The sequence below is a fragment of the Nestor notabilis genome, unplaced genomic scaffold, assembly GCF_000696875.1.
Source record: "Nestor notabilis isolate BGI_N333 unplaced genomic scaffold, ASM69687v1 scaffold3449, whole genome shotgun sequence".
Classification (NCBI taxonomy): Eukaryota; Metazoa; Chordata; class Aves; order Psittaciformes; family Psittacidae; genus Nestor; species Nestor notabilis.
In genome coordinates, this window is record NW_009944073.1 from 393286 (window position 1) to 420690 (window position 27405).

A 27405-nucleotide genomic window follows, 5' to 3' on the forward strand; every position below is an offset into this window, starting at 1 on the left:
TACCTCCTTTGACACATATGAAAATTACTCTTAGTTGCAGAAAGGAAGAAACTGTTTATCATTACAGAAAACATTTTTGCAAATCACAAATAAATCAGCATTTATGAATATGTTTGGTGGGGGAATAAAAAACCCTAAAAAAAGCCCAAAACAAAACAAAAAAATAAACAAAAACCAATCTCTCTAAACCCTGATAAGCCTACTTCAATTACAAAGTTCTGCTAAGCTAAGGCCAATAACAAGACAACAAAAGCTCAATATTCTGATCATTAAAACTTGTTGCTGAATATTCTTCTTGAATTCAGGATTAATGAGGCACTGGCTACTATAGAAGTACTCTACTCACACTATGACCAAGGCAATACAACTACTACTACTACTTCTAATAATAATAATAATGTCCCTACACAATTTAAATATGAGTCCTCTGAGATTACATATAGCCATACTGGAGCCCCAAAATTTTTGCTTGATCCTCACCAATAAACTAATTTCGTTTTAGTGCATAGGAATTTAGGAAGTCCATGATGCACAAAGGTGAATATGGGAGTGGGGGAGCCACAAACATAAAATGAAAACTATCTGTAGACTTGTTACATACATTAGTAGTATACATGCTCACACATACACAAAAATTATACATATATATAGTGACAATGAAAGTTTTTGTGATTTATATGAAACTTTGACAAAATGTATGCTCTATTATACTACACTGAGATTTTACTGAGTACATCTTACTGTTATCCCGCTTTTTATTCTTAACTCCAAGAATTTTTTTTTCCCAATTTCGGAGACTTTGACCAGAAGGAATCATCAGAATGATCTAATGTGGCCTCCAATATATCATAGGCCATTATTTTTCAATTGAAAAAGAACTGCTCTGACATTAATCATTACAAACTGGTTTAGAGAATATCCAAGGTCGTCACAACTTGACTCTGCTAATACATGGAATTAAAAGTTTGTTTCTAGATGGATCCTTCACATTTTCTTGAAAAGAATTCTGAATCACTCAGAATCTGATTTAAAACAATTCTTAGCTTTGAAGCACAGACATTTTCCTTACTTTCACCATAAATTTTGAATTTTTACCTCATAGAGAATCACATTCTCCTCTGAACTGTCCAAAGAGCTAAGAAAAAGTAGTGAGGGGATAAAGAACATCAATATCAGCACTATCTACTTTAAAATCTTATGTAGTCATGCTCAGAACGACTGCAATAGAGAGAATACATGAAATATCAGACATATTTGAAATCAAGTACATTGTTATGCAGCTAAATGATGTAACTACAAATATGAGACATGCTTCATAGGTCCCAACCATAAATAAAATATTTTCAGCGTTTTAGTTGAAGAGCCTACATAGGCAGGATCTGAGCATGCTGGAGATTATGATTCATTGTGTACATCTGCAATAAAAACAAGTTTTATGACATACCTTCAGCAGTGCTGTATTCATCACAGAGAAAAAAGCAGGTTTAGCAGGTGTATATATATATTTCAAATGACAAGTACCATCAACTTAGATTACGGGAGGAGATACGGAGTCTGCATTTTCCTCGCGTGGTACATAAACCCTGTCACTGGGATGCTTAACAAACAATATTCTTCTGGAGGACTATCTGGAGATCTCAGCTTCGAGATCGTTCATGTCCTAAAGCTTACTAGTAGAAAAAACCTGAGTGGGTTCCCCCACTCACTAAAGGTTACCAAGATAGTTAGCTTTTGCTATTTGAACAAGCGTATGACTTAACAACACTTTTGTCCAACTTGAAAATGAAATCCAGGAAAAATTGTTTATGGAGTGAGTGCACAAATTACGTATTTGTTCATTCCAGCTGGGTTTTCCGGGGGTGGGGGGAAGAAAAGCTGGAATAAGGAATTTCCATTCAGTCTTAGACTTAGGAACCTCACCCAAGGCCACAATCAGGTATACTGAAATTCCCCCCAGAAGTGACTACAAGTCCTAGAAGAAGAGTAAAGAACTTAAAGGGAAAGCCTGCTCATGCATAAAGGGTCTAGGAAAGGCAATTGCTAAAGGAGAAGAAGTTCCTTCATTTTTCCACACTTAATACTGCAAGTCATTCAACACAGAAATTCTCCTCTCAACAAAAAGAACTGCATACAGAGATTGTGACAAAACAGAAGATTAATATTTGTTCAAAACTAAATATCACAACATTATTTAATTTTTTTTATACAGAAATAGCAAATTTCTCTTTAAAAAAAAAATAAAACCCCCCACATTAAATAGTTACTCAAAAATCTAACTGAAATGCCTAATAAAAAATGCTCAAACATTAGTAGATTTTTTTCAAGTGACTAAAGTCAATGAAACATAATCAGAACAATTTAATTTAAACAGAAAAATCTGACAGGCTTATTATCTTTGCTTTCAGAGAACAGAAAGTATAATATGTCCATTTAGGACTATTTGCTCTGGAATAATAAGTCCTCAACTTTACCTGAAGTTGGGATTTCATATTAAATTAATGTAAGTTTAAGGAAGCCTCAACAAACTAGCTTCGATACTAGAAAAACGTAACTGTTACTGGACAGTGTGAGTTGCAACACTCACCTATATAGAGAAATGACTATTCAATGAGCATGTGTGATCCTAGGAAGCTATCTAATCACTGCAGAACCTAATCCTACATAGATGAGTTATAACAGTTATGCTAATACTGTATCACAGCAGCACTGCGATGCCGTGAAATAATTGTACTAATCTAGATGCATCTCAAATTCACTTTTTTTGCAATTGGAAAAACCAGTTTAAAAATGGACAGAAATTGTTCCACCTCAAAATGATAGATCATAAAATTAGGTTTTATTTAACTGTATTTAATGCTTATCACTGTTTATATGAAAGGGGAATTGAGGGGTGAGTAGGAACAAATTTCCATTTACTGATTTATGAATTATCTAAAGAAAATTTAATCAAGTCACGTGATAATTCATTGTTAATGATATGCAATTAAATAATTTCATGAAACTTATCACTTAGTATGCACAGAAAAACATTTGCTTCAAAACAAAAGCAGAGTACTTCAAAAGCATGCCATTTATGACAGCTCATCTAAGCAAGACTTTCTGCAGTTTTCTTTCTGTAAGCCATGACAAATTCATGTAATTAAAACTTGCTTTTTAACCTGACTTCTCACTGCAGTTTGCTTGCATCCTGTAAGATTACAAAGTTCCACTACCAAATAAAAGCTAGCTTTCTGCTCTTTAACAACGACACTCTGTTGAGGGTTTCAACAAAATAAGAACACCTTTCAAGTTTTCCACACCTTACAAAACCTTTTAATGTAGTGTTTTCTCTGCAATGATTTTGGGTTTTGTGTGTCTAATTCTAAGGTTACACCTAAGACTAGTCATTACTATTCAGTATGCACAATATGCCTTCTGAACAAACTTTATTAACTGTGCCTAATTATTGCAGGCAGCCAATCTTACTTTCCGCATGTGACCTCTATTCACCTAACAGTTGAAGCTCTGAAGTTCTACTTGAATTACCATGCATTGCCATATCTACTGAGATCTTCAAAAGAATTGTGTGTATGCACTTTAAAGCTGTTACAGTAATTACTCCTTTTCACTTATAGTTTCACATTTTCGGCCAAATTACTCTAGCAGCAAACATTACGCTTTCACCCCAGAATAAAGCTGCTCAAGCCTGTTGAACACAGACCTTCAAAACTTCCCAGTAAAGCAACCAAGGCATTTCTTGATTTCTTTGGATTAATGATAAAAAAAAAAAATGCTTTTATGCATCACTGTAGCAATTCTTTTTTCCCTTTCTTATTGCCTAGTGATATATTTTGTACATTTTCAATTTTAGAATATTCTTCAGCGTTGCTACCTGAAGAAACAAAGATCCACACAGATTATCAAGTCTTTCTTCTACATTAACTTCCTTGCCTTTCTTCTGCTTGTTATTTCTGTTTAGAGATGCAGAAAACAGCTGCTACTTAGAGAATCCTCTCTCACACTTCTCTCAGAAGGGTTCCCACTGAAAATACTGCATTCAATTTTGTCATATGCTGAAGAAATCTAAGAGGAAAATATTAAGCTGATTGCAAAATCAGATCTGAGGACATTTTGTTGTAACATAACATATCAGAAGCTGAGAAAGCCAACTACGTTAGAAAACATACTTCTAGTACTTGGAATACAAAAGCTCAGGCAACAGATTTGAGTTTTAGAACCCCTCCTTTTCTGACATGCAAGCAGTGCAATAGATTTCAAAAACCAGCAAAATAAGGATCCATGACATCAGACGCTTCACACAGAGAAATTACATGGAACAGGATAGGGCAAGCATCTTCCTAATGTGTAACTTCCACATTAAAGGTTAGAAGGGTTTAACTTTTACCGTAGCCACTCTTAGTAAAGCGCAAGATTTAAGAGCCAAGGAACTAAAAATATTAAAAAAAAAAAAAACAAACCCAAAAAACAAAAAACCACCCACACCAAAACCTACCACGCCAAAAAGACAAAGCTCGTTTTTCTTTACTGTCACTGGGTTCACAAAAAAAAAAAACCCCGAAAACCAAAACAAAGCTGCCTCCAAACAGCTGAAAAAATCCTGCTAATTTTCTTCACCTCACATCTTCCCCACCAGATAAACAAGGGCATTATCACTGTTTAATACAAGTTTTAATTGAGAACTGTTACTGGTGGGAAGAAAACTGCGGAACCACTACTTTCCATATCAAACAAAGCAGGTAATTAACAGCTATTCTGGCACAATCCCTTATCACCAAAATACACAACACTGTTAAGTTCTCTCAATGCCAATGCTTTGCTTCAACAAAGGAAAGCTGATGTTTCAGGGTCACATTCACTCCTTTAATACACAGGCATAAATTTACTGCTCAGCCAGACACCTATAATTAAACACAAGAAGAATATAATTCTAATATTCAGACAGGCTTGCATGTGAGTGGGATATTTCCCCCTGTAAAGATGATTGCCTTTCATTTTTTGGTTTCAAGTAGCTACAGTTCACTTAGTTTTGATTACATAGCAATTAGATATGCAAATACAAGAGATCTAAAAAAATGCTTTTTCAAATGTCAGATTGTAAGCAATCAAGCTTATTCTTTTCTCCTGTACACATAAGCTATTCATTAAATAGCTATTGTCTTAAAAACATTCCAACAGATTGCATTTATCACGGTTTTAGAAGCAAATATGGAAGTGCACATCACTCAGAACGCAGTTCATCAGGAAATGAAAATGATCTGGCAATTAGTTTAATATATACATGATAGTGGTTAACTAAGTTGGAATTAGATATCATATTCTTTGGGCACTTTTGCCACTACTGTTATTATCAACACCTAAGCTCTCACTGCATCTTCAAATTAACAAAAACTCGTTAGCTTAAATATTTAATGATACTGTTTTGGAAATAAAATTCACAGAAAAAAAATGCAGAATTATTGAATATTTTTTGACTGTGTACTAAAAATACATTCATATATAAAGAAAGTCACTATATGTTAGTGTAATTTTTCAAAAATAGCTTTTTGACATGCATATCCCTTCTTTTTGAGGGCCCACAGATATGCTCTGCAAGTGAAGACTTAGAATTTCATGCACCTAGATCACATATATGAGCTTGTTCTTTGTGACCCATTTCACAGGGCATCTAGAAGCAGCCCACAGCTTCAGAGATCCACCGATCACCGGTTTAAAATGCTGGTAAAGGATGTTTGGTGGCAGTTCAGAAGAGCCTCAAAAAGCAGAACTACTGTAAAATTACACAGTAACAATACAAAATATTGTTACCCACAACCACGGTATGTCATTGACCATTTGAAAGCTCGCTCTTGCAAAACCCTGAAGAAGCAAGAACAAAATGGGATGGGGGCAGGGGTTGGCTACTTGTTTCTCTAAATGATCACAAAATCACCTCCAAGCTATCAGGAGAGGAAAAGAGATCCCCCAAAGAAGCCTGTGTTTTCAGTGACTCAGCTACCGGGAAACAGCACTAACAACAGAAGCTGAAATAGTTCTTTCCTAAGGCTTGGCTTTCAAGCCAGGTAACTGAAGTAAACAAAATGCTTTCCTAGTTGATTCCATGATTGCCAACCACCCTTCAAGATGTTTCCTGCAGGAGCACAGATCTTTTTTCGAAGTTAGGAGAGCAGCAAAAAAAATTACAAGAGATGCCTGATGCAGAGGTCTGTTTAAAAACCCGAAAAAAATCAGTTTAACTCTGAAACCCAGGTGTAGGCCCTGAAATGTTCTGGAAACTCATATCCAAGGAAAAACTGCAAAGGCTTTTTACAAGAACTGACATTTATGAGCTAACAGGTGAATGTGTATGACAAATTATTTGACATTTTTAGGGTCTTCAAATTTGCTTCATTTTTTTCCCTTAAACGTTCAACTTCATTTTATCTTTCCCTCCTTTTGTAATAAAGAAACCTTATTTAACCAGCCAGTGAGGGAAAACTCATTGCCTGTCAGCTTGCTTTTGTCACCCATGCAACGGTTATATCCCTTCTGTTGCTACTTCCTGAAGGGTCACTATAAACAACTGTTTGAGCAGCAAATGTAACCCGAGTATTTGAACTCCTACCCACTACAGTCTGACTTAAAGAATGAAACTGCTGATAGGGGAACCTGAACATTCCCCCTGCCAGTGGTGCCCCTGCAAACACTCCCCCATCTATTATGTGGTTCTTCAAGAAGGACACTGGGAAAATCTGCACCTAATACTGTGAAAAGCCAGGATCTGAAAAGTATACTCAAAATGCCAAGTTCTTGCCAGTTTCTGCATCTGGCAAGATTGGTAGTACTGCATTATCCAGTCAAATCTACTATGTTTAATACTACAACTTGCAAACCCAGCCAATTTAAAGTGGGTTTAATAGGAACAGAAGTAATAGGCCAAAGATGATTAATTTTACACTGCTACACTTTATTCTACCTGGTAGGTTATTCTCCTATCAGTCATGAAACTACATTCAATTAGAATGTGAATAGTAGATCTGAAACCTGCAGTGACCAAATTAAATCAACGACCAAATAAAATCATTTAGAAATGCTAAAGTGTTGGGTTTCTTTTAAGGGAAGACTAATTATGTTACGAAATTAGCTATTACAAAAAGATGCACTTCAAGCTAAATTTCACTTATTTAAAACACTGGATACTGAAAAATTCTATTAGTCAGGCTAAAAAAAAAAAAAAAAAATAAATTTGGCATCTACAATACCCTTGTCTCCTCACCACATACTAATTTCCAGATTAGTTTCAGTATTTCAAACTTCATTAATAATGACAAAATTTATCACTTATTTTGGCTTTTAACACAGCTTATCTTAAGACCTTCTCTGATTAATGCTGTTGTGAGTCAGTGTGAGTTAGCAGATTTAAGATCTAGGTCCTTTTGTCAGTCAAAATTTAAGTGAACTTTCAATCCCAGTGTTGTCAACTTGAAACAAATGATTGTTTCAAAGCCACCTCAAAGACTACTTGGTCATCTGAAGCTCATTTACGCACTAGATGGAGTCCGGATACAATATATAATGAATACAAAACAACCTACGCTTTTCTCTACAAATTCATTCTAAAACTTAAATTTGTCAGCTACTAGTTCTTAGATCTCCAAATTATGTACTACGGTATGTTTTGTCAGGTCAGCGGGCTAGTTAAAACAAAATACCCCCAAGACCCCAAGCAACCTAAAAAGTAAATTCCATTGAATACATACGGTTGTAAATACACTGGGCACTTGAAATCAATGATACTGCATCTTAAGTGGCTCTCAAATAATTCCGTTGAGTAGATCAATTAAATCAGTCAGGGACTTCAGGTGATTCAGCCAGTTGGTTAAATGTGGTTTGGCATTCCAATCCTTTAGCAATGTCTGATTGCTAGGGAAGCATTAACCGTTTCTATGCATCTGCAGGACTTCACATTCCAGATAGCCATTTCTAAAAATACTCCAAACTGTACACAAGCAGTGATAAAATTGGAATTAATATGCAAGGGGTCCCATTTTTCAAAAACCTGCTTCTTTCTTATGCAAGACAAACATGCTACAGCAGCTTTCTCACAGAACAGACCAGGTGCTGTCAGTACTTCTTTCCTTACACTACCAAGTGCCACCACAGCAGAAACAGTAAGGACCAATAAATTAAGGTACATGATCACACTCACTAATTGGGGTAGGGTGAGGGGGTGGAGGGTGACCACACCAAAGAACCCAAACAAACTATTTATCTAGCCCCCAAAATTGGGTCTGTCATCCAGTTTAAAGATCCTTTGAATAGAAAAGGAACCAGCATTTTGAAATGGAGAAACATGGGAGCCACAAACACACAGAATCCTTCAGCTTGGAAAAGACTTTTAAGATCATCGAATCCAACTGTTAACCTAACAATGCCAAATCAACCACTAAACCATGTCCCTATGATTCAAACAAGATCCATAGTATGAGATATGTGTCCAGTTGGTCAGATTAGTAGGGAAAAAAAAAAGACATACTAACCACAGAAGAAATTATTATCACAATTAACATAGTATTATACCCACACATTTAGATTATATGTGCTTGCTGGCCACGTGCCAGATAAAGGCGTTCAATTAGCAGGCTGCTCTTTGCTTTTGAAGAAAAATTCCTTCCATCTGTGCATGGAAAAACACCACTATCATACTTGCAAAATGATGCATAAAAGCCAGGACACTAACCACAGAAGAAATTATTATCACAATTAACATAGTATTATACCCACACATTTAGATTATATGTGCTTGCTGGCCACGTGCCAGATAAAGGCGTTCAATTAGCAGGCTGCTCTTTGCTTTTGAAGAAAAATTCCTTCCATCTGTGCATGGAAAAACACCACTATCATACTTGCAAAATGATGCATAAAAGCCAGGACAGTTAAGTTCATAATTACATTGCCTATTTTACTTCTGTCAGGAATAAAAATGGATTTCAAGTACTGTAGCGGAGATACCAATAAATCTTAACCTCCTTATTCATTCCTCATGTCACATCTACAAACCACCTACAGAAACCTCTAGCCAAGTCTGAGGGCAGTGTTGTTACCTGCTCTCTACATCTCTTTGAAAGCTATTACATTCAGAGTTATGTTCCATTTACTTTAAGGCAAGTAAATAATGCAAATTCACCAATCACCCTGACTTTCAGAAAATATTTTTTACGACACTTTTGCTGTTGGATTTTTTCTTCCCTTTCAGATGGTCTTCTGCATGTCAAATGATTTTAACACTTAATTAATTAGTAGCTCAAAAAGCCTGTTATTGATTTTCTTATGCCTTGTGTTATCTTACTTGCTTGAATTACTCAAGTCCCCTAATTGCAACATCATTTTAACTCCAGAGTTGAGATCATTCACTATCTTCGTGCAAAAGTGCTGTTAGAAACCAAAAGTCAGTTTAACGTACGTTCATGGCATCTCATCATACTTTCAGAGGATAAAAGAAGCACCGTGGAATTTAACGCTTCTTCTATTCTAACGGTTTACAAAGCACATGACTGTTCAGAAGGAGGTCAGCAAGGACCAAGATGGAAAAAGAAGCCAGAGAAGACCTCCCTAGAGAACTAAGAGGAACCATATGTCAAAGGCAAGGAATATTAATATGAAACAAGAGAGAAGTTCATGAAAGAGGGAAAAAAAAAGTTGACCTAGGATGGAGAGAAGAAGCAATTTTCACAATCCTGCAAAGACTCGAGAATAAAAAAAAACCAACTCCTGTAGCTCTGGCTATGAAAATTAATTGCTCTGTAAATTATTTTGGATTGTTCTCTACACTATTATGTGCAAGTTAATTCTCCAGAAATACTAGTTTTTCAGACAAGAAGCTGCATGCCCAGCAACTCTGTGGCAAATTCACCTTTTTGTACCTAGACACCTCCTCCCTGTACTGACTTCACCTGTTCTCACCAAATATTTTACATAATTCTGTAACATCTTCTCATGAAATCAACCAAGAATTAGATATTTCCATTGGTTTTCTATAGCCAGAGTCCACCTGTTACTTCAGCTGCCAGTTATTCCATTGTCAGGCATGCATGAGCTACCGCCTGAAATCACTATTCTGCGATGTTACTCTCAACACCCAAAACCAGCCTAATGTCTTCTTCATTTCCGTCTGTTAAGATTTTGGTTGCCTTGTAGGAATATAGTTCTGAATTATGATCCAAATTATGTTCAAGGATTACATTAACTAATCTCTCAGGCAAGCATGAATACTGTATGTTGTGTGCGTTCCATAGTGAACTTGTGGCATTTAATAATCAAATCAGATAATAAAATCTGACAGTTAGTGTAACTTAAGTTAAACAGTCTCCAAGCAAGTTCAGTACTTGTCATTGATCAGTTAAGCACTTTACTACTGTAAGAGTAGCGAGTTTTCTTTAACAGAAAAATAGATTTCTGTACCTGGCCTTAACATGCATTTGAGTAAGTTTTCATCCATTCATGCACATCCTCAAAACATACTTAAAAGTGAGTCATTATGAGTTCACAAGGGCTTTTTTTTTTTTAAAGATATATTCACTGTGTGCATGCACTTCAGTGAGTTCTATATGCATCAAAACATTCCCCATTTACTGCCCAAAAAGATGTGAAAAATGTGAACAACTAGGCAGACAGAAACTGCTAATTATTCTCAGAAAAGGCTTATAAAAATGTGCAACTGCTTGTCAAGAAATCCCTCTCTATCTGAAAGAGGATGAACTGTAAAGTAAGGATACCTTCCCCACTGCATACCCATTAACATCTACAGAGCTACTTGAGATTTCATTCATATTCTTAATGTACTGTACTGTAGGCCATACCTAGCAACAAGGTAAATAACTGCAATTAGTAACATGTTTTAGCCCCAGTCTAGGTAAGACAAAGGCTAATGCAGTCAGCAGATCTGAGAGAAGTGGAAAATTGTCACCACCTAAAATCAAGTTTAAATGCCAAACAGCTCAGACATCTTAGGAATTAAGATTTGTGATTGTCACCATACAGTTGACTTTTCCAAGTTGAAAAGGAATTCAGTATCTTGCCGCAATGAAACACTACAGATTACTTATCTCTATCTGGAAAACAATAAAGTAGCAGAAAGTTAAATACCTCTATCTTCTAAATGTTCAATTAGTAATTTAAGTATTTGGTTTCAGTAATAGTGGTATCTTAGTTTGTGCTTACTCTTCTGCTCCACGTAATACAGCTTCTTATCAGTCTCAATCAAATTACTGAATCTGACCCTAAGGAGCTATATCCAGGATGACAAAAACCAACCTGTACTCTGCCGGCCAGCTGCCAATAATAAGTGACACCTACTTAGGAAACACACAGACATGCTGCTTTCCTCCCTGAGCCAACAGGGTCTGCCTCCATTCCCACATTTACGTAGACTCAAATGTTCAGGCACTCCAGGGAAATTCCTGTGAGGCTCAAACTGAGTACAGCCTTTCCCACACCAGACAAGTGTAGTTTCACAATGCACAGCAAACACACTCAAACACAACCCTGAACACAAATTACCTCCGGTAAGCAAGCTTATAATATCACAACATTAATTCTTAAGTGCTAAAAAGCCAGCCTTATTTCAAACGTGAACTCATCCAGCAATAGGCATTTCAAAAGGTTTCTAGCCTAGAAAAATCTGGAAATACTTTAGTGGTGCTGATAAATGAAAATGGAGGTTAAAATCTGCAAAACCACTAGTTGTCCTTCAGAGCACATTATAAAGAGAGGGAAATATCACTGAATTTTTGGAATCTCACAAGAATCAACTCCCTCATTTCAGTAATATTAGATAATGCTCAAGACTATTACCCCTTCAAGAGAAAAATAAAGTTTTAAGAAATCACATGACTATACCATCAGAATGCCCATACTCTGTTAAAACAAAGTCTCACCTAGTTCAGTAACTTCTCTCTCAACTTTTTCTGCTAAGTATGGAAAAACTTTCAGGTTACAGTAGATTTTCATTATTTAAACCATTCACTTCTTTCACTACTTTGCCAGACAAAGTAAAATGCAGACATATCTTTGCAAACGATTTTGTCAATACTTCAAAACAGTTCAGTATGAATTGTCCCCCAAGCCTTTCGAAACTTCTGTTCATTTGCCAGATACAAACAGCTGTGAGCTGTAGCCTAATCAACTTTTTTTTATAACACAATCAACACTCTCTATACTTCACACCTAACAAAAGCTTAGGAGTAATTCTGCAGAAAGACAGTTTCTACCATGGTAGAGATGAAGATGAGTCAGTTACTGTTCAACAGACATAGGATTTTAATTCATAAAACAGAGACTTGTTTATACACAGATGTTCAGGCAATGATGACTCAAGATTCCCTTGATATTACTTTTTGCACTACACTTCGTGCTACTTTTTTCCAATTTCCCCATAATCTAGGTTCTCTTTCCTCTTGATCACAAGTTGGTTTTGGGTTTTTTTTTTGCTCACAGGGAACCAACAAGAAACACTAAATGAACGTAAAGTACTATATAACTTGGTTTCTACTAGCATGGCTTTGATTATACTCCTCCAGTCTACAGCTTCCAGTGTCTTTAAGAAAACTGTTCTTGAATAACATTAAGCCTGTTATGTCCATACCTAATGAGTTCAATAACCAGTTAACTATTTACCAGTTTAAGTGCTGTCAGAACAAAATGACATACAATCAAGTGTTGATACTGAAGTTGATCATAGTCAAAGGCCTTGGCTACTTTTCACATCACATAGAAAAACATGTATCTTATTACTGTTAAAATCTGCTCAAAGCTGCAACTCTGTATTGAGCACATGAAGAAATACATCCAGTATATACTGGATATATTAAGCATGTAGTCAATAAGAAGTAAAGAGATCTATGAAATCAACTTATCTAAAAAATGCTATGCATCAGATACCACGATAACAATAAATTACTTCAACTGACAAGCGTTTGTCAAATCATATATAAAACCTAAGGAAAACATTCTCTTTTGTAAAATTCACATTCCCATACATAACTAAGGTAATTGTACCTACACTATATTCTTCAATACAGTCAATGTGAACTGAACATTTTTTTACTTAGAGAACAGATGTAGGCAGGTTAGATTTCAAACATACTCTGGGGACTCTGGACTACAAAATCCCCATGAACAGGCTTAGAAGAGTCAGCCTTCAGTCAGGGTAATTCAAGAAATAACATCCATTACCTTCAACATTGCTGCCTTTTGAATTTCCTGAAGTACAATTTGTACTTGTCAGGCCTTAGCACTTAATTATGTAATTACCTAAGCAACTTGCAAAGAGGAATTTTATTATTTTTTTGTGATGACTTTTCTTTTTTGTACTATTAGCTAATAGTATAACCTCTTATCTTTTCAGATGGTCTTTGCTCTCAGACTACCAAGGATACAACTCAAGAGACATCTGTTTTATGGGTGAAAAGGGAGAAAAGGCCATGCTTCGACAATTCTTTAATAAAAGTAATAATAATGATAAAATCCAGCTTTACAACTCCTCCTGCATTCAAAATAAGTGGTTACAAATGCAATAAAGGTTTTAAAATTGGAATAGAAAAGCCTATTTTCTGAAGTACTCACTATTGAAAAAGAAATTACTACCTTACAAGCAACCAAAATTATTTTCGTTACGTCTGTGTTTTACAATGAACCTCTAGGAAGGCAAAGTGGTATCAGTACCAACTATATTCTTAAACGGACTTGGATTCTAAGCTGGAGGATTTTTCTCCACCACACAAAAGCTACACACAAATTTTCATACAGCTTAATAGGGTACATTCTTTACCGTGTATTAAAATGGCAGTTGTGGTATGTTGACTATGTAAGGTCAGTAGTACCTTCACATGATTATGACTTTTTTGTTTACAGTTAGTTTTAGAACAAAAGGCCAGTTACTACAGTGATAAAAAAATTAAATATGAAGAAAGCCTCCCAAGTTTGATGAATCAGTTTGAGAAATCATCTTAATCCAGACATGCATACTGAGAAACTGTTTAGAGGAAATGTCACTGTAGAAAATGCTAGATTCTGAAGTTAATTGTTCCCAGGGTAGTATCTTAAATGTTGCCATCTGAATGCCTTAAGTAATTTTCTTTTAAAAATTTATAATCTCGATGCAGTAGATTCAGGAACATGCTGTATAGGTAATATCTCAATCTTAACTGAGCAGCCTGCTCATACAATGACTTAATGTATACTCACTGAAGTTGATAGCAATTACAACTGAATATAACCAAGTTGCAGCTCTCATGTGCAACAAAAGTTAACAAAAACACAGTCCATTATATCCAACATGCTGAACTGCCGCTTCACACTGCCTCAGCCACCGGGTTTCCAGTAAGTAGAGGTCAATCAATTTTAACAAATTGTACACTTAGGATTGCTATTGACATTGGATTCTGACAGTTACAGTTCTAAAAGTAAGCATCTGACCACCACAAACTCCATAAGCATTGTCAGAAGGGGATTTGTTTTGTTAAATAGTAATTTCTAGTTGCATGTTACATACATGGACTTTATTTTTCACTTTTACATGTCTAATGTCCCAAATCACTTAAAAGATTCCCCCCCCCTTATTCCTAATAGTACTGACAAATGCTCAAAACCCCATCTCTGCAACTAGTTCGATCTTTTTTTTTAACTGCTACTCCAAACCATGGATATGATTTCTCAACACAGATACACAAAACTGTCAAAAAGCAGCAGCATGCTTGTGTGTAGAGGCATGATTTTAGAAGCGACAGGCCTGAACCATGCAATTTACTCCCAGAAGACAAGAACAATGGCTGGTCAACCTTTCAGTCTGAAACACACAGCAACTTACCATTTGCTACCATCTGCTAAATATACTCCATTCCAAGATATGTGTCAGGACCACAGCTTTTATTGTTTTCTCACTTTCCACAGAACGCAAAAGTTGAGCATCGTATAATTAGGGAAGCAATAAAAGGCTCTTCTAACAAGATGTACTGCAAAGTATGTATTATTTAATGCCAGTAACTTCTATTTATAAGCTAAACTGAATGTTTAAGATTTTCCATTGGAAATTAAACTCTATCTGATGAGTATACTCTGAGTTATTTCCGAGACTAAAAGGTATTAAAATATTACAAATATATACTACTTAATTCTATACGGCATGTCAACACAGTAAAATACCCTGATCACAAAACAGTGAATTTTTTCACTCTAATGTTTTCCTCAAGCTTTGCCTAAGTACCAAGGATAATTTTTTAATTCCTTTTTATCCTTACTATAAAACAGAACAAACTGGAGAGTCCAAAGATATGGAATTATCTATTTACTGTGACAACTCTGCACCAGCCAAAGGACAAGACTGGTACTAACCAAGAGTTTTGTCTTATGTGAAACTTTATGTAATTTCTGCTCGCAAGGTGAACAGTGATATAGGAAGAAGTAAGCTGTAGGTCAGGAACCACAAATCAGTTCAAGCAATTTAATATGGAGCACAGTGCAACAGATTTGAAGCTGCTACAGCAGATGAAGGCACTGAGTTACCCGAATTTAGAATTGCATAGCTGCATGCTCTTCTCTTTGAAATAATCAATAGTAAGAAAAAAATTCAACTGTAATAAAATTGTAAGAAAAAACAACAAGATGCTTCCTCATGAAATAAAAAAGAATGTTGCCCTTTTCATACACTGTTCTGGAGATGACTCTTGACTATATGTAGGAAGAAGAAATGGGAAAAAACAATGTAGTTGACCAAGGCTGCCACAAGCCAGTAGCGTGATGCTGTAAGGCTGCAAACCCCTCCAAGTGACAGAGCTGACTTCCTATAGATGTGTCAACGTCTGTTTTAAGAAATTCATGTAAGACAAGGGAAATGACAAATATCAGTGTTTTGCTTATCCATCATTGGACAGTCTTCCCTTTAATTAAGCTGTATTCTTAATTGGTGTGAAAATTGCTAGTTTTCCTCATTACCTAATGAGAGGTACATTCAAGACTAAGCAAAAAATGCCTGGTTTTAATAAAGTTACACATTCATTAGCTTTTGATAAATGCCTGCAACCTCTCTCCCCTCCCCAATAATCTCCTTCAAGCACCTCCGGGCTCTAAGCACAATATTCTCAGCAATTAAGGCTTTGATTTTGAATTTACCTGCAGCTACCCAGAGGGATGTTCTGATCACCACCTGAGCCTCAGATAGGATTTGAGGATTTCCTTTTCTTTGTGGGGGAAGTCTGTCACAAAGTTTCAAGGTTTGATTCTAGTTGGAGTGATATGGCCACATGACAAAGGTTTCTAATTCATTACTTCTGTTCATAGGCTTACACAGGAGAGCAGGATTTTCTATAGAGCAAATACAGATGGTTCTGAAAAAGATAAACTACTGGCTAATACCAATCACCTCTGCAGAGAAAAGAGCAATAGAAAAATTAGGAATGCACGGCATGAAAATAGGTTTTATCAAAAGAATTATTTGATACTCAACGTGGCTTTATAGCCATTATACTACGGGTTATTCAAATACATTATACTAGTATATCTTTCAAATATATTAAACTACGTAATATTCAACACTAACTGTAGAACTGCCTCATGAAATCACCAGTGGTCAAGTACACTGTGCTCTGAAACTATCAGACAACAGACAACTTAGAAGAGGTAATAGGCAATAAAGCGCTGACTGGGTCAGTTTGTACTTTTTCATGCATACAAAGTTCTAGCTGACCTGCCATACAGAACTCAACCTTACCAAAGACAGCTTCACTTTTCTTACTAAGCTTCAAAAAAACCAGGTGACTCGTACTGAGAAGGTCTTAGATCCTCTGTTTTCTCAAAAACAAAACTCCAATAACTCACACTGCCTTACCTCCTTTGAGCAGCTAAAAAAATAAATAAATAAAACTAAAGAGAGTGGGAACAGCGGGGGGAATCAGTCCAAAACATAACACTTCCCCAGACAGTAAACCTGGCCAAGCTACCTAGCAAGATGACTCCCCACAGGAGAGGCCAGGTTCTGAAGTACAGCAGTGGGAGGCTGTGGGCACTAAACCTAACAGCCATTTCAACACAGTCCTAGGCAACTTCTTCTAGGTAAACCTGCTCGAGGAGGGGTGTTAGATAAGAGAACCTCCAGAAGTGCCTTCCAAACCTGAGTGATTCTGTAACAGACATTTCATAAACTCCAAGACCTACACGAATGTTGACTAGATAATTCAGAACATGTGGTGGTGACCAACAACACTGCAGAGAATGTGCTCATCCTAGCTGACAGCTAGGATGTGACGAAGGACATGGTACATGCACAGGTACTACAAGCTGGCTGGTGGTGCATAAGTCCTTGCTCCGCTGATGGCATAGAAGCAGAACATCTTTGGTAGTGGGTCTTAATATAAAAAGCTTATAAAAAACGAAGACTGGTACAGCTCTAAGAAATGCACTGTTAGTCACACCGTGCAAAATGGCTACTATACCCAATGTGGAATTCATTGGGCCACAATGGTTTCCTTTCAGGCTAGTATGAACGTAGACAAGGAAGAGATGGAGCATGTGGGAGGGAGGGATGGATTATATGTGGGCAAAGGAACACAGCAATTTCCAGATATCTGAAGTAATCTTTACTCTTCTAAGTGATTTCTATTGAAGAGTCTGCAAATTAAGTATTTATAGGAAAATGGGTCCCTTCAGAAGAAAGATCGAGGCCTCAGATACAGGTTTTTCTTTCTTTTTACACTATTGTAGCTGTCTGCAGTATAGCTATTGCTAACACAGCTAAGTGCAATTTTCCACACAGCAATGCCAATCTGCAAAACTTTAAAGGATGTATCAGAGCATCCTTGTTAATGACTATTTTAAATATACATACATTCACTACTAACAGTCAGACATTATTTCTGGACCATTAAGCTTGGGACCTCAGTCTATACTTAAAAGCTTCCTAAAGAATAGATGCCTAAATGTTTTAGCTTATGAGATCCATGAACATAAATGAACCAGAACAAAAATTTTTATTCAGTTACATAACCTAACTCCTGATGAGCTACCCCGACCTGGAATTACTATTCCAAAAATAAAGAGGAAGCAGCAATAAACTTAAATTCTGCCCATAAATGAAGATAAGGATTGCAGTATTGATAAAATGACTATGTCTTTTTAAAACTATGTTTAAATAAGAAAAGAGCTGAAGGAACTCTGAAGTACTCACTTTTTTTTAAGGCATCAGTACTTCTCTTTGGAATTAACAGTTTGAGAATCCATTCATTGCAAACTAAATTTTAGTATATTCCTCATGGTGAAGAGTTACTTTGTTATAATTGGCATCAGAAATCATAAGGTCTAATTAATCTGCCAGTCAAAAAGTGGTAGCTTTCAAGAGTAGATTGAACAGTCTTCTCTTTAAGAGGGGCAGTATTTTTACTAGATCTCCTGCCCTGGGAGTTGTATATATACACATACACACACACACACACACACACACACACATATACACACACACACACATATATATATGAATATGTAAGATGTATATATAGATATTAATATGTAAGAATTTGACTACTATTAACAGTTGCAAACAAAGCTATGTAATTAATATTGTTCACATATTGGCAACCATACACTTTTCTTCAACATACAGCATCTACACCCACACAATTTGGTATGTTGAGTGAAGCATGCTGAAATTCTAAAACTCAGAAATTTTAATGTCTCCTACCACCCCCCAGTTACAGGAAATCTGTATTTCAAAATCCTCTACCAAAAATATTAATTCTACAAGTTCTATTTACCCATCTATCACTTAAAACCCTGTAACAGTATGAGTCATTTGTATGTTAAATGTGCCCCCAGCCAAGCAGAAGAAGGAATTCTGGACAAACTTATGATTTTTTAAAAAAGAAACCTTCATAAATCAAGTCTTTCTTTAAAATAATGTCACCCTCTTAGTTCTAACAGAACCTCAGCAGCCAAGAACTCTCTGGGTTAAAATAGATCTTTGCTCAAAAGTTAGCAATCTAAACAGCCAAAATAGCTATAGGGAGAATAAGAGAAAGGGTGGTGACAGTATTTACAGCTGACTATGAAAACAAAAGGCATCAAATGAATTTTGAAAGCTGCACACAGTCAAACTCCGGGAAGGCTGAGATTCTTAACTGGGTAGACATTAGCTTTCTATTTTAACTGTCATGTGCTACATATGTATCAGATGGTTGATCAGCTAAGGAAAAGAGGGGGAACAAAGAGGAAACCAGCACACCTTTCAAAAATGCAGTGGAGATGCTGACACAACTTCAGCAGTAGCAACCAGAGATGGAGGGAAATAGCTAGAAAATAACCTGCAAAACCAAATCACTTCCAGGATTTACCACCAGAGCAACATTCAGCCTGTAGTTTCCCTATTTATACCTGATGTGCATGCATATTGTGGGACAGAGCAAGGAACATCCCTAATTACATTACAACTCCACCTGGACATAGAACAAATCCAGAAACACAGTGATTCTTGGTTCACACTGACAGAATTCACTGCCAGAAATACATTGAACATTTTCCAATCTGCACTACTTGCACAAGACACTACTTTGGTATTTCAATACTAGAATGTTATTAACACCACCTTTAAGATTAACAACTCTTCCTTAGAAAAGTACACTTATGTTCAATTTTTTCCTTTATTTTGTGAAACATGACACAATTAGAAGTTAGTTACTGCTGAAGAATACTTCATAATTGCTAGTTAGACTCACAATTGCACCATTATGGAGTATACATATTTAACTTCTTTAGGGTAGACTTATTTAGTAAGTCTGTAAAAAAGACGAGATAATTAAAAAACATATAGTAAGAATGCAACAAATACAAGTAAGAGAGACACAAGCTTACCCTCTATTAGGAAATAAAACTGCATCTGAAACTACACTACCTTTCAAAAGCTTACCTTCTTTTTGTCCCTCATAGAGCCCTTCCCTCGGACCATTATCTTGCATCCTGTTTCTGCCTCAAGCTGTTTAGCTGTTAGTCCTCTGGGCCCAAGGATTCTTCCAACAAAGTTAAACTGGGGAGGGGAAAAAAAAAAGTAAAAAATTATTATTTCTGTAGAACCAAGTAAACAAGATTATTTTAAAATTTAACAAGATGTATTTCTGTCTCTAAAATATCATCAGTGTTTATCAGTTTAGAACACTAAACTACATACCTGAGGTTAAAGAATGAGGTAAGTAGTATTTTCATACATTAGATAACTAAGTGACCCCTACTTTGGGGGATACAGCTTTCAGGTGAAAATAGATTTTTTTGAAGGTTAACGTCCATTAGTCTAGGGCAGTGGTAGTACTAATTTCCTCCTCATTAAGTAATCATATCATCTTACAGAAATTACAAAACACCTTCCCTCACCACTAACATTACTAGACATGCTCATTACTAGGCAAACAACGTGCATTACATCACAGAAGCACAAATGTTCTGGTTGCATGACCACACATACACAAGTCTTATCACAGGGAAGTTGTGTGCAAGTCCAGCCCCATAAAGGCACTGGGCCTTCAGGGAAGACCCCTATGCCCACTATTCGTTTGTTCCTCGCCTACACCTCAGGAGCATACAGAAAACATTTTCACACTGTTCTAGTAGGCTCGATCTGGACAGCACCCTGCTGGCTGGCCACCCACATCTACAGAAACTCTTCTTTATCTAGCTGTGCCATAGCATTTCCTTTAGAAAAAGACCTGAGGCCAGCCTGGTATGTATTCACATTCCTGGAAAACACTCTGTGTGTGTGTATATATGTGTGTTTATATAGATACATGACAAAAGCACGTCATTTTTGTAAGTCGTATACTTTACTCAGTTGTGCATACATATAGAGCAAGTATTTCTTGTTTAATTGGCTAACTTCAGTATCAGCAGACAACCTCCTAACTAGGCTTAACACAGTAATACTGCCACTTACCCACACGTAACAGTATTTCTTAGTTATTTTCCAGGTTTTTTACCTTTCATTATTTTCAATCACACATTCTGGAAATTATGACATAAAAAAATAAAAGCACTAAATGCAGGTAGCATTAAGAACATACAGCAGTAGTCTGTGACACCTATGGTGCAAAGATGAAGCACCAGACTCAAACGATACATAAACCTAGAAATTTCAGAGTGAAGATTAAATTCAAAGAAGCTATTAAGAGAATAGAAACTTTGCAGTAAAAACAGAAGTCTTGATATTTTAGATCTTGGTAAACAAAGCTATTCAATGGAATTATGAAGAAGTTGTTGGCTTTCATTTCCTCAGCTAATTAAAACTGGTTTTGAGTACTGCAATTCAACATATTCGAAATCCTTGTAGAATCCTTAGGAATGAACAGAAATTATGAACACAAGCAAATTAGAAGATCTTCAACAAAAATAATCATGTTTCACAATGCCTAAACTGTTCATAGGGAAGATACACTCCCAAAATTATTTAGCATTCCAAGCTCAAAAAACCAAAGACATATTATGAAGTCTGAATCAACTGTCAAGGTAAAAAAAAAAAAAAAAAAAAAAGATTAAAGGCACTTGTGAATGGCTCATATGAACTGTGAATCATAAGAAATTAAGGAGGACTAAGACTAGATAAAACAATGAACCAGCCACAAGGGATAAAGTTCAGCCTTGAAATATTATCCAAATCCTGCATTCGTTACACATTTCATGTTTAATACCAAAATCACGCTACTATCGTAACATAAACAGCATCTTACTGCCTTTCTCCAAAGCCACACTTGCTGCACACTAAATCTTTAGCTAAATATCTCATTCCACTGTCAAGGCTAAAATAATATTGTAAACCTGACCTTAAACCACTCTTCTAGCCAACACGCAAGGTAACTATCACTACATTCTCTATCTCCCAAGAAAAACAGCATCCTCTAATATTTTATTAACTTGGATCATGATTAAAAGAATAATCAAATTCTAAGATAGCAAAATTTGGATTAAAAAATTAAATAGAACAATTTATAATACTAAGAAAAACGGCAGGAATTCGTATTACTCTCAAGCTTGCACCTTTATGCATGTTGTCTGACCATTATTTAGAACTGTGGCTTCTGAGTAAGAAATTGCTGACTTAAACCGCAAAAAAAGAAAATGTTAAGCCAGTTTCTTTTCTAGCTACTCCCAGAATATTCTCCTTACAAAGAGCCTTCATAAATCTCTCAAAGGTAGATCAACCCCCTGTCTTTTCTTCCAAAACCGCATGCTTTAGCCTTTGAACCTTTTTGGACAGAGACTCTTTCTAAAACTCTGACCGCTCTTGTTACCTCTCATGGGCCCTTCAATTTATTAATTTCTTAAAACAGGATGTCTGGACAAGGCAGTACTTCAAAAGAGACCTCGACAAGGTTAAGTTACTGAGAACAATTACATCTTAAAAATCACACTCCAATTAGCACATCCCAGCTTCTTCTTTCCCTCCCAAAATAATCCAGCTCTTACGTTTGGATCAACATTCAATGACTCCAGATACTCTTCTCCATTACCTCTGCACCGCCAGTTTTCCCCAGTTTTGAATTCATATTCAACTTCTATGCCTCCCTACAACAACACATTGCTCTGCATTTGAGCAATGAAGTCCACATTGCTGTTGCACAAAATTAAACACTTAAGAGACAGTAAATATTGTGAGACCGTACACAATGATCTTTGTTGTTGAAGGTAACAGAAACAAACATCTTAGGGAAAAGGTTGCTCCAAATCCTAACTTTTGCACCTACTCTGTGACATTAATGATTACTTTGCAGCAATTGACACTCCCCAAGAGCTGACAAAATTTCTACCTGGTGTTCTACCTCGCAAGACCACTGCATCAGAAATTCCTTCATAAATGCAGCTTGGATTCCCTATGGATAGAACAACTATTTCCCAAGCAGACGAGCTGCTCTCACAGTCCTTCTATACCTCGCCAGCCCCTACACCCCAAACAGAGTAAAGGAAAACAGGAACAAACTATGCTAAAGACTCAAAGCTGCTGATTAGTAAGAGTTTGTGAAGAAGTGTGTATGGGAATGCAGAGTTCAAGAAACTTTCCATGCAAGTTAAAACCTGAGAACTTAAGGGAGTCCAGTAGTACTAAATTTCATACTATTATTGTGCCCTTTGTATTCTGTGTTTTCCTTTGAAACCTGAAAGTAAGATATGGCAAGATCTAATCTATCTGCTGGGGGGAAAAAAAAAAAAAAAAACAACCAAAAAAACCCAACCCTCTTTCCTTGATTACTGGAGAAGAATTTGAAAAAATCTGGTATGATTAAAATATCCAAATCTAGCAAAAAAAGAGCATAAGCACATGCATCTGGTTAAACAATTATTCTTCTTAATTAAAGACTAATTTATTTTACCATCTTATTAGCAGATGTTCCAGTGATTTACTATACACCAAATTTGCAGAGCTAGTTATTTATCACTGGAAAAAAGCCAAAACAAGCTATTCTTTAAGTTGAGAAAAGTCATAGAATGCCTTTCTGTTGCTCAGATACAATGCATACTGGAGTACAAATGTTTTGCACACAGCCTAAACATTTTAATGAAAATCTCAGGCAAACCTCAGTAGTTCCTCATTATACAAAGCTAAAAGATACTCTATGCTTCCCATTGACTTCTCAACTAATAATAGTTTAAGACACAATAATAAATATTTAAATTCAGCAGAAGTTCTAATCACAACAAAGAGAGCCTTTTGCAATGATCCACAAACTTCGCAGTATGTCTCATTTCTAGTAGTCTGGCATTTGGGCTCACCTCGTGATGTCCAACTTAGAAAAATTACGTAAATTTTGTGAATTCCTTTATAATTCTATGAATTTTACTAACTACTACGATGAGGACTTGTAACTATAGAGGTCCACACTTGATGTTATTTAATTCTTAACTGCTTACAGGATCCGCTTCAGTATAGTTATGCCATACACGAAAACATATTCTCCATTTTGAAACTACCTTTACATACAATGACTTCCCCACCTTTTTAATCATAACAGAACACAGAAACTTCAGGCTTCTCCATCAGTTAGAAAGCAGCCTAGCCCTTCCCTTATTCAGACTTTTTCCAATTACAGTATTTTATTTTACAGCTAAGTGTTAGTCGTAACTCTGCCAGCTGTAAGTGGATTTCCATGAAGACAGAAAACAGTAGTTTACATTCACCCTCCCATATGCGAATTAGTTTTCAGACTGTATACCGATGTATCAAACAAACTAAAGCATCCCAAAAAATGTGGTTCAAAATGTCCTGGTGTTTTGTTTTTGAAGACACTTCCTGCTCATTCCATTTTTGTATGCTTTTCTTCACCAAATAAAAGGCAGCTGAAGATGAACACTCTGCATGGTTCAGTGGTTAAAATGTCAAGGTTAAGAAGCAGCTGAAAACTGGATGTTATAATGGAGAACATCTGGTAATTTTATCTTGAGCAGCAATACTAACAGTCAGTTTAGCCATTTTGGAGGGAACCTTCTATGCCTTCAAATCATAGTAGTCCTCTTCCAAGACTATTTGTGAAGATAACTTAATCTGACAGAGTCACAGGCTAAAGTGCTAACTGTGGAAATGAAGCAATGAAGAGACACAAATAAACTTCAGCAAAGAGAAAGGCATTCAAAAGAAAGTGTGATAAACATGTATGACCATGTTTTTTGTCAAACGTGAGTACTCCTGGTGAGCAAGATTAACACTACTCCTAAGAATTAACATATTTCTTACAGTTACAATTAAATTTGAGTACTTATTTTCATCCACGGTTTTGATGAATAAAAGCAGTTAATGCATTTAAAACATTTATATACAAAATTAAATCAGAAATACTACTACTGTATAAGATAAAAAATAGCACTATGTTGACAAAACGTGTCATGACCACTCAGAAGACAAGGCTGTGAACCCAAAAAAAGCATTCACTAGTCCACCAAAAATAGCAAATTTGGGGTTGAGGGGTGTTTTTTTTTTTCATTGTTTTCTTTTTAAAGGAGCACTGATTTATGATACTAGTATTACAGTTATTTAAAAAAAAAAATAAAGTATTTCTGCATTTATTAGAAGTAGTTTGAATTGCTTTAAGCTGAGTTTTAGGTAATCATAAAAACACCAGATAAACAGCCAATTAGATCTTTGAAAGCCTGTAACTTGAAACAAAAATAAAGCCACTTGAGGTACTGGAAAACAAAATAGAGCATATTAAATCTTAAAAAGGCAATTACAATATACTTTCAGTTAGGTAGTTTATTTGATAAAGGAAACAAAACTTTTAACATTACTGATAGGTAGTACATAGACATATTTTAAAGAGAATAATGTATATTACAATGATGTACACCTATGACAAAAAAATTTTTTCTTTACTCAAAATAATCACAATTAAATTTGCCACCAACAGTAAGATAACAGGAGGAATTGATTGAAGACACAGCCTTCATTCCACATTTACAGCCTCCACCCTATATTTTGCAGTCTGAATATATTTTTTTGAAATACAACTATTGCCACTATCTCATCCAGTACAGAAGACAATACCACTAGATTTTTGATAGGTGGTGATTAAGGAAATATAAAGTATCTTTTCCATGAATAGAAAACTCAGATGTATTTCATGCCTTATTAAGTATTTCCAGTGATTCAACACCAGTCATATCACAGACAACAGCTACACAGCTTTTGTTGAAGAGCAGTAGTAAGAACTATTACCAAATAAAAATAACTGCATCATATACACAGCTTATTCTGTGACCACACCACAGATTAACTGAAAACAGAGAACGGAAAGTTTATGTATACAGCCACCTGTACAAATTTAAGAAATCAAGTGGGAAAGGTGTAATGTTTCAGGAATAAAATGATTTTGAAATTACAAGATCTTTCACTAACTGCTACATGCTAGTGCATGTATTTTGAGGATTAAATACACGCCAGTGGAATTCTGCAAGGGTTTTGCATAGGTGAGAAAAAACAGACTTATCTGATGAGATTTTACAGGGAGAGGAGGCTGACAAAGCAGATGGTATTATCACTATCAACACAGGGAACACAGACAAAAGTAACCACATAGAGAAGTTAATTTTTTACATACAAACTAACTTTAGGTAGTTGGTAAGACTGCTAGTGACAACAGTGAAGTTGTCTCCTGAAGTCTTTTCCAAAAACACATACTGATAAGAGAGGCTGCAGACAACAATGTATGGGAAACATTCCCTCCACCCCTTAATGCAGCATGGTTTCTATGCAAAATAGCAAAGGAAATGCCGAAGTACATATGTAGCGAGTAACAGCACGACACATATAATCTGCTTATGTCAAATATACCCACTTATATTTGCTGGGTATATATCTGCCATACGCCATTCTAATAATATAGTCAAAGCTAAATGAGACCTTATGAAGCACTTAAGTCATGAAGTTTAGTAGTAAATTAGAAGTGCTGTGCTGTGAGAAACACACAAATTATCACAAAATAGTCTCTTTGCCACTTAAAACACAAACCCAAAACCACTGAGGTACTGGAGAACAAAATACAGAATACCAACCCCTTAGAAAGTTAGGATCTGTCATATCTGCAATGAGGTACTTCTCTGCTGGATAAACAAAACCAAAACCTCTAGCACACAATTTGAAATACTTTCAAGATTACTTCAGCTGTGAGAAATCTAATCCCTGGCATTTAATAAAACCGTCATTACCACTCAAAGTATTTGAAGCAATTCGAATTCTCTGAAATTTCAGTTGTCATAAAGAAAACAGCAAAATCTCTATCACTGGTGAAAAAATGAGATAATAAAATATTTTTCTTCTTAGTTTAGTAAATGGCCAAACATAATTTTCAGTGCATGTGTAATTCACTAAGACTGGTTCCATTTTTATTTAGTACACTGCATACTTTTTCAGCACAGGTTATGGGGATTTTTTTCTTTCGTTCCCAATTCAGTTACAGTAATCATGTTTCAACATCAAAGCCAGAGAGTAACTCATCTTGTTACAGGCAAGGACTGACAATTATTATGGGTAAAGACAGGCTTAGTCTAGTTCCAAAACTTCTGTAAGTAACATATTGATGCAAAAATAAAAGATACAAATACAATTGCAATATATTGCTAAAACATTTACTATTATTTGCAGCAGCAGAACCAGGTTAATGCTCTGGTTTAAAGACTCTATTATATAAAAATATCACCATCCAGTATAATATGAAAATGACACATTAGCACAGAGATTTTGAGTATTACGCATCTCAAAGGTTGCAATGAAAAGCTCCCCTAGTAACAGAGTGAATGAGTTCTCTCCATACGAATTCCTACATCTATTGCTCTTTCACAGCTCGACATTTAACCTGGGTATTACATAATGCAGTTATTAGTGTAGCTGTAATCTTGGTAACATTTTAAATTACTTTGGGG

General features: G+C 35.8%; 1 protein-coding gene across 4 annotated transcripts in view; it reads right to left on the bottom strand.

The window, feature by feature from the left end:
* QKI (QKI, KH domain containing, RNA binding) overlaps nt 1–27405 on the bottom strand; it is a 108748-nt gene that overhangs the window by 64563 nt on the left and 16780 nt on the right. For all 4 annotated transcript variants that reach the window (XM_010022248.1, XM_010022245.1, XM_010022247.1 and 1 more), the window contains exon 2: nt 19925–20041. In XM_010022248.1, coding sequence (XP_010020550.1) covers nt 19925–20041 — 117 coding nt within the window. The remainder of the gene's footprint in view (nt 1–19924; nt 20042–27405) is intronic.